At 30.0% G+C, this 17417-nt stretch overlaps 1 protein-coding gene across 3 annotated transcripts in view; it reads left to right on the plus strand.

The window, feature by feature from the left end:
* Window positions 1–17417, plus strand: part of LOC127287656 (cGMP-dependent protein kinase, isozyme 2 forms cD4/T1/T3A/T3B) — a 56011-nt gene that overhangs the window by 22505 nt on the left and 16089 nt on the right. The window contains exons 1-2 of one of the 3 annotated variants that reach the window (XM_051314711.1): window positions 7397–7782; window positions 11115–11281. In XM_051314711.1, the coding sequence (XP_051170668.1) occupies window positions 7505–7782; window positions 11115–11281 (445 nt within the window). In that variant the 5' untranslated portion in view covers window positions 7397–7504. Of the gene's footprint in view, window positions 1–7396; window positions 7783–11114; window positions 11282–14834; window positions 15314–17417 lie in introns of those variants that run through there. The other 2 variants (XM_051314709.1, XM_051314710.1) reach the window with 2 other exon arrangements.

Genomic DNA, 17417 nt, shown 5'->3' on the forward strand with positions numbered 1-17417 from the left:
AAAAAATAATCTATAAATAATTTCGTTAAATTAGAACGAGAAATATTTTGTAATTTTAAATTGCCGTGCGGTCTCAATATGATGTGCTATATTACAATCGATCTTTGTCACTATTACACCATATAAGGATCAAACATTAGTTCTTCATTGGTATTTTTAACACTATGAAAAATTGCACCACGTCTCGCTTAAGAAATTTCAATTGTCGAGAAGATTTTAATTTAATTTCAATTTCATTGCTATATATATATATATATATATATATATATATATATATATATATATATAAATTATAAAAATTATAGAAATTAGATCAAGTATATATATATCACTTTACATGTAAAACCAGTTTAATTAAAATAATTTGCTCACCAATAAACTTGTATTATGATGATGATGATGATTGACGAAAGTTTAATTTCTTTCTTAACAACTTGAAACATATTTATGCAACAAACAAAAATAAAATAATCAATCTAAAGTGGAGAAATATGTCAAGATCGTTTTCATATTTTTATCTTGAAATGTAGTACTACAAGTTTTATTATAACAAGTTGTGAATTTTTTATTTTTTTAATTGTTCCTTTTATTTTTTATTAACAGTTCTTGATATATATTAAAACAGATTTTGCCATTGCTGCTTTAGAGTTTTTTTTATATACATATAAAAATTTACAATTTTATTGTTGGTCTTCTTTTCATGGACCGTTGTTTTCATCCTTCATTTTTTCTGTTTCATAAGATATAGTAACAGTTACCATATCAATGGTTGTCATGGTAACGGTCGTTATGGCAACTGTTACATAGCAACAGATATCACAGCAACGTTCACTATGGTAATTATTACCATAGCAACGGTAACTATGGCAATGGTTACTATGCGGCAAAAGTTACTATATGGCAATAGTTACTGTGGCAATAGTTACAATGCGGCAATAGTTACTATGCGCCAATAGTTACTGTGGTAATAGTTACAATGCGGCAATAGTTACTATGCGGCAATATTTACTGTGGCAAAAGTTACAATGCGGCAATAGTTACTATGCGGCAATGGTTACTGTAGCAATAGTTACTATGCGGCAATAGTTACTGTGGCAATATTACAATGTGGCAATAGTTACTATGGCAATAGTTACTGTGGCAATAGTTACTGTGGCAATAGTTACTGTGGCAATAGTTACTGTGGCAATAGTTACTGTGGCAATAGTTACTGTGGCAATAGTTACTGTGGCAATAGTTACAGTGGCAATAGTTACTGTGGCAATAGTTACTGTGGCAATAGTTACTATGGCAATAGTTACTGTGGCAATAGTTACTGTGGCAATAGTTACTGTGGCAATAGTTACTGTGGCAATAGTTACTGTGGCAATAGTTACTGTGGCAATAGTTACTGTGGCAATAGTTATTATGCGGCAATAGTTACTATGGCAAAAGTTACAATGCGGCAAAAGTTACAATGCGGCAATAGTTACTATGCGGCAATGGTTACTGTAGCAATAGTTACTGTGGCAATAGTTACTGTGGCAATAGTTACTGTGGCAATAGTTACTGTGGCAATAGTTACTGTGGCAATAGTTACTGTGGCAATAGTTACTGTGGCAATAGTTACTGTGGCAATAGTTACTGTGGCAATAGTTACAATGCGGCAATAGTTACTATGCGGCAATAGTTACTATAGCAATGTAGTTACAATGCGGCAATAGTTACTATGCGCCAATAGTTACTGTGGTAATAGTTACAATGCGGCAATAGTTACTATGCGGCAATATTTACTGTGGCAAAAGTTACAATGCGGCAATAGTTACTATGCGGCAATGGTTACTGTAGCAATAGTTACTATGCGGCAATAGTTACTGTGGCAATATTACAATGTGGCAATAGTTACTATGGCAATAGTTACTGTGGCAATAGTTACTGTGGCAATAGTTACTGTGGCAATAGTTACTGTGGCAATAGTTACTGTGGCAATAGTTACTGTGGCAATAGTTACTGTGGCAATAGTTACTGTGGCAATAGTTATTATGCGGCAATAGTTACTATGGCAATAGTTACTGTGGCAATATTACAATGCGGCAATAGTTACTATGCGTCAATAGTTACTGTGGCAATAGTTACAATGCGGCAATAGTTACTATGCGGCAATAGTTACTATAGCAATGTAGTTACAATGCGGCAATAGTTACTATGCGGCAATGGTTACTGTAGCAATAGTTACTATGCGGCAATAGTTACTGTGGCAATATTACAATGTGGCAATAGTTACTATGGCAATAGTTACTGTGGGAATAGTTACTGTGGCAATAGTTACTGTGGCAATAGTTACTGTGGCAATAGTTACTGTGGCAATAGTTACTGTGGCAATAGTTACTGTGGCAATAGTTACTGTGGCAATAGTTACTGTGGCAATAGTTACTATGGCAATAGTTACTGTGGCAATATTACAATGCGGCAATAGTTACAATGCGGCAATAGTTACTATGCGTCAATAGTTACTGTGGCAATAGTTACAATGCGGCAATAGTTACTATGCGGCAATAGTTACTATAGCAATGTAGTTACAATGCGGCAATAGTTACTATGCGCCAATAGTTACTGTGGTAATAGTTACAATGCGGCAATAGTTACTATGCGGCAATATTTACTGTGGCAAAAGTTACAATGCGGCAATAGTTACTATGCGGCAATGGTTACTGTAGCAATAGTTACTATGCGGCAATAGTTACTGTGGCAATATTACAATGTGGCAATAGTTACTATGGCAATAGTTACTGTGGCAATAGTTACTGTGGCAATAGTTACTGTGGCAATAGTTACTGTGGCAATAGTTACTGTGGCAATAGTTACTGTGGCAATAGTTACTGTGGCAATAGTTACTGTGGCAATAGTTACTGTGGCAATAGTTACTGTGGCAATAGTTACTGTGGCAATAGTTACTGTGGCAATAGTTACTGTGGCAATAGTTACTGTGGCAATAGTTACTATGGCAATAGTTACTGTGGCAATAGTTACTGTGGCAATAGTTACTGTGGCAATAGTTACTGTGGCAATAGTTACTGTGGCAATAGTTACTGTGGCAATAGTTACTGTGGCAATAGTTATTATGCGGCAATAGTTACTATGGCAAAAGTTACAATGCGGCAATAGTTACTATGCGGCAATGGTTACTGTAGCAATAGTTACTGTGGCAATAGTTACTGTGGCAATAGTTACTGTGGCAATAGTTACTGTGGCAATAGTTACTGTGGCAATAGTTACTGTGGCAATAGTTACTGTGGCAATAGTTACTGTGGCAATAGTTACTGTGGCAATAGTTACTGTGGCAATAGTTACTGTGGCAATAGTTACAATGCGGCAATAGTTACTATGCGGCAATAGTTACTATAGCAATGTAGTTACAATGCGGCAATAGTTACTATGCGCCAATAGTTACTGTGGTAATAGTTACAATGCGGCAATAGTTACTATGCGGCAATATTTACTGTGGCAAAAGTTACAATGCGGCAATAGTTACTATGCGGCAATGGTTACTGTAGCAATAGTTACTATGCGGCAATAGTTACTGTGGCAATATTACAATGTGGCAATAGTTACTATGGCAATAGTTACTGTGGCAATAGTTACTGTGGCAATAGTTACTGTGGCAATAGTTACTGTGGCAATAGTTACTGTGGCAATAGTTACTGTGGCAATAGTTACTGTGGCAATAGTTACTGTGGCAATAGTTACTGTGGCAATAGTTACTGTGGCAATAGTTACTGTGGCAATAGTTACTGTGGCAATAGTTACTGTGGCAATAGTTACTGTGGCAATAGTTACTGTGGCAATAGTTACTGTGGCAATAGTTATTATGCGGCAATAGTTACTATGGCAATAGTTACTGTGGCAATATTACAATGCGGCAATAGTTACTATGCGTCAATAGTTACTGTGGCAATAGTTACAATGCGGCAATAGTTACTATGCGGCAATAGTTACTATAGCAATGTAGTTACAATGCGGCAATAGTTACTATGTGCCAATAGTTACTATGCGGCAATATTACAATGCGGCAATAGTTACAATGCGGCAATAGTTACTATGCGGCAATAGTTACTATGCGGCAATGGTTACTGTGGCAATAGTTACTATGTGCCAATAGTTACTATGCGGCAATATTACAATGCGGCAATAATTACTATGCGCCAATAGTTACTATGCGGCAATATTACAATGCGGCAATAGTTACTATGCGGCAATGGTTACTGTGGCAATAGTTACTATGGCAATAGTTATTATGGCAATAGTTACTGTGTCAATAGTTACTATGCGGCAATAGTTACTATGTGGCAACGGTTACTGTGGCAATAGTTACTATGCGGCAATAGTTACTATGGCAATAGTTACTGTGGCAATATTACAATGCGGCAATAGTTACTATGCGTCAATAGTTACTGTGGCAATAGTTACAATGCGGCAATAGTTACTATGCGGCAATGGTTACTGTGGCAATAGTTACTATGGCAATAGTTATTATGGCAATAGTTACTGTGTCAATAGTTACTATGCGGCAATAGTTACTATGTGGCAACGGTTACTGTGGCAATAGTTACTATGCGGCAATAGTTACTATGGCAATAGTTACTGTGGCAATATTACAATGCGGCAATAGTTACTATGCGTCAATAGTTACTGTGGCAATAGTTACAATGCGGCAATAGTTACTATGCGGCAATGGTTACTGTGGCAATAGTTACTATGGCAATAGTTATTATGGCAATAGTTACTGTGTCAATAGTTACTATGCGGCAACGGTTACTGTGGCAATAGTTACTATGCGGCAATAGTTACTATGGCAATAGTTACTGTGGCAATATTACAATGCGGCAATAGTTACAATGCGGCAATAGTTACAATGCGGCAATAGTTACTATGTGCCAATAGTTACTATGCGGCAATATTACAATGCGGCAATAATTACTATGCGCGAATAGTTACTATGCGGCAATATTACAATGCGGCAATAGTTACTATGCGCCAATAGTTACTGTGGTAATAGTTACAATGCGGCAATATTACAATGCGGCAATAGTTACTATGCGCCAATAGTTACTGTGGTAATAGTTACTATGCGGCAATGGTTACTGTGGCAATAGTTACTATGGCAATAGTTACTATGCGGCAATGGTTACTGTGGCAATAGTTACTATAGCAATGTAGTTACTATGGCAATAGTTACTATGTGCCAATAGTTACTATGCGGCAATATTACAATGCGGCAATAGTTACTATGGGGCAATAGTTACTGTGGCAATAGTTATTATTTAATTTTTAAAATGAAAAATGAATAATAAAATAGTAACAATTTAAAAAGAAATAGAATTTAGGCAATTAAATTAAAAAAATTGGAATAAGATTAGATTGTAAAAAAAAAGAAAATGTTGATAAAACCTCGAGGCTGTGTCGATATTGGACCTGTTGCGAATGTAGGGCGCCGCGGACGATCGAGATGCCCCGCGGCATAGCGTCCGCGAACCTAATTGGGTTTACCAAGTACGCACACGCGTTTGTACGTGAGCTTCATTGCGCGAGACCATAAAGTTCTTGAACACCACGAGGACCAGGTGGCATACCAGTGAAAGGAAAAGTTTTTTTTTTTTTTTGTTTTGTTTTTTAAATCACCCCTGGAACACTAAGGATAATTGTCTGTTTATAATTTTATAAAAAGTATTTTTTTTTAAATCTAATTTGCCAATTTTTTTTTTAAATTAATGACATTTAATTAATAATTTCAATTATTTTTTTATATGGTGATTTTAATTAGTTTTATTTGGAATTTACTTGAAAAAAACTATAAAGTAAAATTATTTTAATAATCTGTGAGTAATCAAAATAATTATTGATGTAATAATTAGATATTAATTTAATGTCTTTTCTAGTAAAAAAAAATTTATTTATATTACATTTATAAAAAAAAAATTATATATTTATTAGCGAATATATTATTAAAAAAGTTATTTTATTATTTTGTTACTTTATTAAATACTTAGTTTATTATATATATATTTTTTACAATATTTGCTAAATATGTCTAAAATAAAAATAAATATTATTAAATAGTAAATAAATATTATTGAATAATAAATAAATATTATTATATAAATGATTTAAATTATTGTCGAATATTTCTTAATAATTTTGTTAATTAATTTATTAACGTAAATAATTGTGTTGAAAGGTCACAGGAGTATAAAGTAAAAAAAAAACTATTATCAGTTTATTTTTAATTAAAAAGAGAAATTAAATAATTAAAATTAAAAATAATTGTTTTTTAGTAGGTGGTTTTTTTTAAGTTTTCTTTTTTTTTTAACTTAAACAGAAACCTTTGGGGGAATTTTTTGCATATTAAATATAAGGTCTACTCTTTATTCTTAGTGTTCCTCAAGTGTTTTTTTTTTATAGTAATTATGTGTGTGTGTATGTGATTTGTGTTGAGATATATATTTAAAAATAGTTTTTGTACGCTGTTTTGGCCCTTCGTGTGAAAGCTGCCCGATCTACTCTGTCAGTTTATGTGGAAGTCCTTGCTAGATTAGTTCGTGAGTGTCTCTTCGGCCAGTCGGACGTGTTTTTTTTTAAATTCGAATTTTTTTTTTTACCAAAATCGCAAAAGTCTTTAAAAAATATAAATTACCTTTACTTATGTCTATATTGTTCTCAACTATTTGTTAACTGAAATTATTCATTCCCTTAATACTTAATTTATCAATTTATTACTTATTTAATTATACTTAAATATTAAATCAATAATTGTTAAATTATTTACTATTATAATTATAAATTAAAATTCCTCGAAATTAAAACAAATAATATACAAATACATCTATTTTTTTTTTATATTTTTAAAGACATCCTGAAGAAATTTTAATGGTACACAAAAAAAATTATTCGAATCTTTATCTCACCGGATATGATCTTTAGACGGAATTGATAAACTCAAAACGATCAACAAATCTAAAAATAATCCGTTTGTTTAAATAATCGTATATAAGTGAACAAGACTTTTTTTTAGGTCCGGTTTTCCGTATAAGTTAATAAAAAAATCAACAGTTTTTTTTTTTTATATAATCGGGAAAAAACTGCCAATATATTTATGTATAATTTAAAGAAAAAAAAAAAAAAAAAACTTACAACTATACAATATTACGCAATAAAATATATACGATCATTGAAACTGAGATTTGTTGTGAAAATAAATAAGAACACGGATGTTCAATCACTATATACAAAAATAGTTCTGCAAAGACAATATAGTTACAATTTTTTTGTAAAATTATAAAATATAATTTTTTTTTACTTTCATTGTTAAAAATTTTTTTTAAAAATTATTTTATTAAAATATAATTTTTAGTTTAAAAAAAAACGATGAAAACTACACATTTAGGGGAAAAAAGTGTTTATAGTGAAAAGTGATTAGAGAGAAAAAAAAAATTTTTTTTTATTTAAAAAAAAAAAAGAAACTAAAACAATGGATTCTGTGAGAGATTTAAAGAGATTACTCTATGAGAGAACAGAAGCATTAAGAAAACGCGATGAAGCTGTTGAGAATTTGGAAAAGGCCCTTGAGGAACGTGACGCAACAATTCGTTACCTTCAAAATGAAATTGACAAATTTCGTCAAATTGTTGACTTTAATATGGTCACTGGACCATTGGGACCTTATCGAAGGTTGAAACGTCAAGCCATTTCGGCTGAGCCTTTGAAACATGATTCTAAACCAATTCCAAAGTTCAGCAAACCACAAAGGTATACTTAATGTATTCGTTTATTATAATATATATATATACATTATTATAGAGATGAATTTTATTCCAATTTTATCGTCTTTGATATTTCCTGTTACTATATTTATAAAATCCAAGGTTTATTATACTTGAATTTTTAAAATTAAATTCTGATGATGATGATGATGATGAAAAATTATTTTGCGCATGATTAAAATTGAAATTTTCTATAAGAAAATTTTATATAATAATAAATAGAATCAAAAAACATTTAAGTCTTTACTAAATTTTAAGCGCCAAGTGATTTAGAATCTTCTTTATCGATAAATTTTACCAATGTCGGTAAATGTCGGTTACAGGAATCTGTATAAGTTTTTTTTTCTCTTCTACATTGTAAATAGTTTAATTAAATCGAATTTTTTTTAAGTTTCTATGTCAAAATGATGATTTTAAAATGAAATAGTTTTTAACTGATCGAGAAATGTAATACTGAAATTTTTATTCGCTAATCGTAGCAGCATTATATACGGGCGACATTCGAATAGATAATGAGATGTCGAACTTTCACATCACGTCTTTGTCAATGTATATTCGATGGTTCTGAGCATTCTTCATAATATAATTTTGATTTAAACGCAAAACAATCTCTCTTATTATCGAACAACGATCTGAATAATTTAATAATGATAATAATTTTTATTGTCAATTTTCCATATATAATAGACCTCACAAAACGAGAAATTAATTTTACGATTGTCAATTTTACATTCAATTTCCTTTATTATTTCCTCTATAAAATATACAATAAATATAAAATTTAGATGGGAAAATATTCGAAATGAAACTAATTATTTTATTTCTATATGATAAATTTTGATTTTAATTGATTTTTAATGATTTCTATTTATTTGCGATTCAATGGACTTATCTTATTCCTTTCGCTAAAGATTACAAAAATGATGTTTGCAAATGTAGAAGAGACAGAAACTGTGTCACGAGTTAAGAATCATGACCCAGATGCTTGAAACATGTGGAATAGATGCTTTAAAAAAAAAAAAAAAAGTTTTTTTAAAAATAAAATTTCATTTTTTTATAAATTAAAGCATTCAGAAAATTAACACAAAATTATTTTGACAATAATTGTATTTTGTTTAGTATATAATTTATATAGTTATTGGAAAAAAAGTAAATTTTATAAAAAAATAAAAATTTATTTAAATATGATTCTGACAATTATATAAAATTTATAAATAGAGTTTTCGTAAAACAGATGAGTAATAAAATTAAAGAAATATATAATTTCTATTAAAAAAGACTTCCACGAAATTATAATATGCGGTTAGATCAAGTCCATAAATTCGAAATGGAATGTTGCATAACAGAATTAATTAAAGTGTAAAAAAAAAGAATATTTAAGATTTTCTTGGATCCGTGATATAAAATTATATTGAGTATAATTTTCCGCTATATAGTTACTTGATGGAGCTAAAGAACTCGACACATATACATATATATATATATATATAGTAACAGATCTTTTCTGAGCAAACTAATTGTTGTCAATTAGATTTTTTTTTTTGTCTTCTCTTAGTTCACTCACTTTATTTACCACCAGTTTGTCTAGGAAACTTCGTATACAATTGAAAAAATTATATATATTAATTTCAGATTAAGAAAAATTATAAATTAATATTATCAGAAAATAAATTTATTATTTTTATTTATTTAATTATTTTCTTGAACATAAGAAAAAGTGTGAATGAATAATTATCAAAAATTGTGTATAATCATTATCGAATTGCATCAGATTTATTTTAGGGTTAATTGATCTAATCGATGAATATGATATCTTTAAACTAAAAATAAATTTTTTTTTATCTCACAGAGACTACATTAGATGTGTGATATATTTAATATTTCAATTATAATTTAAAAAATTATTTTTACATATTAATAATTATTGTAATTTACCACATTATTTTTTTGGAAGTGCAAATAATTTTAACTGACTTTGAATAAAATTATATTTAATGAATTGTCAACTAACTGTGAAAATAACTGGAAAATACGTTAAAATTAAAAAAAAAACTCAATTTTTTATGAAAGGTTGTTTTCCTTGAAAATGAAAAAATTCTTTCTCCTTCATTCAAAAACGAACTAAATAATTTCCTTCTCATTTATTTCATTGAATACCATTTCTTTTAAGTAAAAAATACTTTTTTCAAATCATATTAACTGGAAAATAACTCGAAAATACGTAAAATTTAAAAAAAACTTATTTTTTATGAAAGAATGTTTTCCTGGAAAACGAAAAAAATCCTTCCTTGTTTCAAAAATAATTTCCTTTTCATTTAATTCATTGACTACTATTTTTTTTAACTAAAATATAGTATATAATAATATATAAGTACGGGTAAGACCTTTTTATAATATGATAAAGTCGAAAGTGTACGTCGATTGTGAGAGAGAATGTTCGCCACCTATGAGTGGTCTGTCGTACTTAAATTTAACGCTAAGAAAGCGCGGCAATATTTGAAACTGACCAACAGGATAAGCTCTTATTTCAAAGAATTCTTAAAGTTCTTAGCTTTGAATTACTAAATTAATTAATTTCTCATTTAAAATGTAAATGAAACCTTAAAAATGACTTAATTAAAATTCATCGTACATTTATACTAGAGCTGTGCAATGTTCGAATCGCATCGAATTTTGTTCGGTTTTTAATGACCCTGACTCGAATTTCGAACTTTCGACATTCGAACTGTACTGACTCGAATGTCGAATTTTCGACATTCGAACTCGGCGTAAAAATTCGGACAGTTCGGTTCGATTTATTTTGCACAGGTCTAATTTATACTACTGACAATTGTTTTCAAAAAAAAAAGGAATAAGAAGTCTCTAAGTAATTACAGATATAAATCATCAATCAGAATAAAAATAATTGTTCCACATCTTTGATAATTTATGGTTTGCCATTTAACTGAAAGGCGATACAATCACTGTATTTTCATTTTGAACATATATAATGTATGTGTTGAATAAGCCCATCATCCGTTACACGGAATAAGTAAACATGACAGAAACTAATGATCCAATGGCTAAGTTTCAAATGTCATCATCAATGTAATTGTAATTTTGAAGATCGTTTTTTTCAATCTTCTTTTTAATTATTTTTTTTAAAGATTTATTTTTAAATATATATTTTTTTTATCTCTTGAAGCTATATATATATATTCTTTTGTTGCGTGTTTCACTCATCTTCTTTTCTTTCATAAAAAAAAAAATACAGCGATGCTCCGTAATAAATGGCGAAGCCCGAGGATAAAAATTAATTCTTCTTTTCACTTTTTCAAGGTCACGCGAGCTGATCAAGGCCGCAATCCTGGACAATGACTTTATGAAGAATTTGGAGCTCACCCAGATCCGGGAGATCGTCGATTGTATGTATCCCGTTACTTTCCCCGCTGGTTCAATTATCATTAGAGAAGGAGATGTTGGGTCCATTGTATTCGTTATGGAAGGTACGATCATCTTTTTTATTAAATTAATCATGTCTCTATTATTCCTTTTATTTTTTTCTTTTTCAATCAGTGAGGAATTTCATTTACATTTGATTACACATTTAATATAATAATTTTATATATAGAAGCTAAATTTTTATATTGAAAATTTAATTGTTATATACTTTATTTATTATTGCCTTTTTTTAAAAAGTAAAATGAAAAAATTATTGAGAATATGGGGGGGATTCGAACCCGAGTTCGATGACCATAAATCAAGAACGCTAACCAACTCGCTACAATGAACTTTGAGAAATTTTTTTTCTTATCTGTACTGTGAACGTTTTTTTTAAATCTGAAAATAAAAAAAAATTATTTTTCCTGTAATGAAAATATTGAAGCTTCTTGTGAATATAATTTTTTTTACATATTATAATAATTTATTGCTCAGTTTAGAAATAATAATATAATGATAAGATAATAAATTGTGTGCGTACAATTTTTCATTAGAGGAAATTATTTCTAATTTTAAGTATACATAATAACTCGACTTCTCAACTATTAAGTCGCGTTTATCTCGCTCTCATTCACTGTAAATTTCAAGGTTCAAGATTTTGCAATTTGTGAGAGATATTAATAATATCCATATAATTATAGAATCTGTAAAAGTACACAGATTCTTTGGATATTATATATATATATATATATATATATATATATATATATATTGATCGAACTAATCGAATATCTTATTTAAAAATTAAAAATTTAAAAAGAAGAACATTAAAATTGAAATTTATTATTAATTTATTTCACTTTCAATGTAAATGATATTATCAAATGAAAACTATTATATAAATGATGTAAGAATTAGGGTTCTCAGAGTAAGAGTTGATTCAAATTGCGGAAGTGAAATAGTAGGTGTGGTTTATAAATGAAATAATTTTTATAACTTACGAGCAAAATTTATACATCTTTTGTTCTGTCTGGGGGACAATTAACTCGATACGCGCGTCTCTTAATTAATGTATAGTCAGAAATTTTTTTTTTTTAATTTATAATGATCTTATTTACTTCAATTCTCAAAGTTTTATTATCATCATTATGTGACAAAAGACAAAAGAAAAATTATGCAAAACAAATATATTTACCAACCTCCCTCTCGCCGCGCTCAAGTAAAACAGTTTTTTTTTTTGAAAACTAATACTGGATTCGTAATCAGCGATCCCAAAAACCCCCGAGTAACAGTTTTCAAGTAAATTTAATAAATTTTTTTAGCCACCATATTGGATCCGCCATTTTGAATTTTTAAAAACGCCATTCGGAATTTAAAATGATTTGTTTTTATTGAAGTGTTAAGATTATGCATGATTTTTGTACACTTCCAATTTTCTTCAGTTGAGAAAGAATGCCTCATACGGAGAGAAATGGAAAAAAGAATAAAGTAACTTTTACTATACTTTAAAAGTAAAACCTGAACTGTCCGCAGTTTCTGGTAATTTTTACTTTAGAAATAGTAAAATTGACTATTTCCGGAATAATTTTTACTATTTCAGGAGTAAATTTTTCAGTTACTAGATTAATTAGTTTTACCAAATTTATTAGTAAGAATTCGTTTTGATTACTAATTGAATCAAATAAAAGAGTTTCATAATACAAATAATAATAAAAAAAAAATAGCACACGATTCACATTAATGGCGCATTTACAACAGCGCAGGAAGTATGGCATAATTTTTGGGCGGGAAATTCAAAACCTCAATTTTAATAAATCAGAATATATATATATATATATTGTATGTACCAACTATTGGCTGCAAGTTATTTTCCTTTACTTGTGAAAATGAGAACCCCTGTCCTTTCTCTAAAGAGTTACTGTCCATATAGTTGGCATAGAGAAGGGTGGGGGGAGAGGGATTTGTATAGTATCCTGAAGAAAAGAGGGGGTTCTCGTGCACGGTCTCGCGGGCGTAGTTTTCACCAGTCGAGAACGCTGTCAGCGTATGTCTGTGTTTCCAAAGGGGACCTTGAGTCTCCAGTCTCTCTCACTATTCTGTTTTCTTATTTATAAGTGACACCAAAAAAAAAGTGCTAAAGTTCCGGAATCAGTTTTTCATCAACTTTTTAATTTATTCATAAATTCAAAAAGAAAAAAAAAACTCGAAATATTGAAATTTTTCACGAAAATTGGCATTAAAACTCAAAATTCGTTTTTTTTTAACTCTAAAGAGAAAAAAAAAAAATTGTGGATGTTTTTTTTTTTAAATTGTGTCAAGAGGAAAAATATTTCGCGGAAGAATATATATATGGATCATTTCGAAATTGTTGTTTTGTAATTTGTCGTAATGATATAATTATTTTGAAATAATTGTGAGGAAATCATCATTATATATGTTTTTAAATAAAATGCTTGTGTGTAGAATTTGAGGGTCACAATGTGTGTGTGTTTTATGGGGAAAATCCCAATGAATTATATATAAAAACAAAATTATCATCGAGATTTGTTTGCTCCATTTGACACGAGGAAATTTCCCCCTTATTTTATAATCAAATGTTGATTATAAAAATGCTCTAATTCTGTGATAATCTGTATAAATACAGTTTTGATTTTGTATTTTTTGGCAAACAGATTTCTGATTTCAAAGAATATTTAAATATTATCGAAAACTGTGATTAATAAAAGGAAGTCATCAAAGAAATATTGTTTAAGGTGTTTGATAAACAAATTATTTTTCCATAATCTGGTTGTGATTGTTGCCAAAAAAAGAAGAAAAGTTTCTGTGATAAACTTTAATAATTATATGAAGATTTTAAATTTTGATCATGAAACTTAACAATATCATTTGAAGAGAACAAAATTTCAAATGATAATGTTTTTAACAAAACCATTTTAAAACGATGGAAAATATTGAATATCATGCACTTTGTTAAAGACGATGATGTTGCATCCGTAAGAATTTTATGGTTTACATATATACATATGTATTTAAAATGAATCAAAAATAACATTGATTTTAAATTGACTGTAATTTTTTATATATATATGACTTATCATATATACGAGGGACAAGAAAAATTTTTTGTTCACCTTCTTTGAAAGAGAAAATTATATTTTTTTGAAAAATGTTGAAACACAATTTTGCCTATGACCATCATACTTCAAATGTTGCTTTCATTCTTCAAGGCTACATCCTTTGAAAGTTCTGCATCCTCTCTTTTGCTTTTAAAATCGCAACCAAACCAGTAAGAAACCATCAAATTTTATCGTTTCTCCTTGCAGAAGCAACGCGGAAGGCAAAGTTTATGAGCGAACAAAGGCTTTTCAAGAGTCGTCATTTTTGAAATGCAAAACTTTTAAAACCTCTCTCTCTGAACATTCAAGATTTTAAAAGCCATATAAGTTTTAGATTTTACTCGAGTTCGAAATTTTTTTTTTTTCATCTTCCCGAATGAAGAAAGAAAATATTATTTCATCTTCAAAATAATCTTACCAAAAAAGTCACAAAAAAAATTGTCACTTTAAAGATTTTTAAACAGCTTTAAAAAAATTAAAGCAAGTATAGAATTTAATAAATTCTTGACTAAGAGTTTAAAAATTAAATCATGAAAGTGAGAAGTTATCCGGGTCGAGCTGTATTGGAGGAACAGGAATTGATTTTGGATCCTGATGCAACTAGAGGACGGGCAATGGAACTTTTGTATGAAGCCAGTTGGAGAGAATGTGATGTAAATTGGATGAATAATTCGCGTGCAAAACCAAGAAATTTACAAAATAATAGTGATGATAAAAGACAACCATATGAAGAGGTGATAAGTCAATTAGAAGGTGTATTGGATGGAGGAGGAAATGTATCTCCATGTTTGAGAGATGTACGTTCACCGAGGTCAAGTAGTAGTACAACTGATAGTGACTCCTCAGAAATTAATCAATCAAATAGTGGTCAAAGTGGTTTCCTCATTCCTCGGCCAAGGCTAATTGTACCAGTGCACACATACGCCAGAAGAAGACGTACTGGTGCACCACCACCCGGTAAAAGACGTCCATTTCGTGAAGGTATTTCGAAAAAAAAACAAAGAATTTTTTCTCATCTAATTTTTGGTGTTTTAAACAGAATGTGATTTACTATTTTTATTTTTATCGGGATATTGTAATGCTTTTAAAATATTGATCTGAGATTTTGTCTGGAAAAGTTTTAAATATGATAAGCAAGAGGTGATATGTATGAAAAGATTTATTGCCGTAACAATAAATGTCGTAACATCAATTGTCGTAACATCAATTGTTGTGATATTAATTAGCGTAACGACAGTTGATGTTACGAGAATTAATGCTACGACAATTGATATTACAACAGTTGACGTTACCCCAATTAATGTTACAATTAATGTTAATACCAATTGACGTTACGCTCATTAATGTCACGACAATTAATGTTACACCATTAGACCCTCACAACAAAAGGATATTCAGGATATCCTTGGGACGTCCTGGGGATATCGATTTTTTTTCGGCGGTTTGGATATCCCTGGGATATCTTAGAGATGTCCATGGATATCCAGAGGATATCTTAGGGATATCCGGATCGCCAAAAGCAAATGGATATCCCCAGGACGTCCCAGGGATATCCTGAATATCCTTGTGTTGTGAGGGGATTAGCGTATAACCTCAATTGTCGTAACATTAATTGTAGTAACGTCAACTGCCGTAATATCAATTGTCGTAACATAAATAGGTTGCCAGACAACACGTAAGCTTGCAGCAACCTTGCGGCAAGCTTACCGCGCAATATTGCCGTAAGCTTGCAGCAACCTTGCCGCGCAATATTGCCAACCTTGCACGGCAAGCTTGCCGTAAGCTTCAAATGTCCCACCTAATCCAAGCCGAAAGATTGCAGTGTAAGCGTTACTGCAAGATTGCACAATAAGATTATCGCAAGCTTGAATAGTAAGCTTGCCGCAAGCTTACGTGCTATCTGGGTTTAAAGGGTGATTTTTTTTATTACATTTTTTTATTGAGAAATTGAGGATCCTCCCTGTTATTATTTTTTATTATTTTAATTAAAGGTTGTCGTGTGCGAAAAATCGCGCTCAAAAATATAGAATTAAATTGGCCATATCGTTTTTTATTGACATCCGAGAGGTGATCTAATTGTTTTATCGCTATAGTTATATATAGTCCCGTTGATTCACAGTGTGGAGAAAGTCGCGTGGACGGATCAAGGATAATGGAAGGGTGCAAAGCATGATTGTATATTTCATATATATATATATATATCATGAGTATTTCTTGATAGCAAGAGATTCATCATGCACACACTCTATAATTTCAATTTCCAGTTCTTGTCTTTATAACATCTCATATTTTTCTATATAATTAAAATTCTGATCAATTTTAATTGTTTCACTTTCAATGGACAATGAGTTTTTGTTATTCATTATTGTCTACGTATCATATTGTTACGTACTTTAAAGGTACATATATTTATATTTCTATCATTGAACTCTTTATATCAGGCCTTTTATTCTTGAACACCATGCGATATTATCGAAACTTTGCGACACTTCTGATTGGTGATTACTTGTCAAATCTTTGCAACGATTGGTCTAAACCATTTGAGTCAAAGTTCCGTGCACAAAAATCAGTGAAAGAGTTGGGAGAATTTCGCTCAACAAATTTTGAATTGACATTCTGGCACAATATGAAGGCTGATAGTTCCTTCGAAATAAGAATTTTTTTTTAATTGTTTCTATTGTATGTTGTACTAATTTTGTCAATCCTAAACTATCATACCCGGAAGATGAAATTGATGACAATATTTCAAACTTTATATCTGATTCGTATATATACTCAGAAAATTATAAGGTATTAAAATAAGCTGCAACGCTTATTATTTTAATCCATTTTGGTATTAAAATCAGCAAAATTGGATTAAAATAATAAGCGTTGCAGCTTATTTTAATGCCTTTTAATTTTCTCTGTATGTATATGTATATATTTATAGGTATATAATTGAAAATTTATTTAAACTCAAATAACCTTTTCTATTTCTTTGCCTTTCTAAAAAGTTTTTGTATCGTCTTTAGTCTTTCAAGGCTTCCTATATTATTTTGCTTTCTGTAATAGATAATTCTAGACAATTACACATTTCATAGAATAC

This window comes from Leptopilina boulardi, unplaced genomic scaffold (assembly GCF_019393585.1).
Source record: "Leptopilina boulardi isolate dan_hultmark-lab unplaced genomic scaffold, ZJU_Lbou_2.1 LbouV2_372, whole genome shotgun sequence".
Classification (NCBI taxonomy): Eukaryota; Metazoa; Arthropoda; class Insecta; order Hymenoptera; family Figitidae; genus Leptopilina; species Leptopilina boulardi.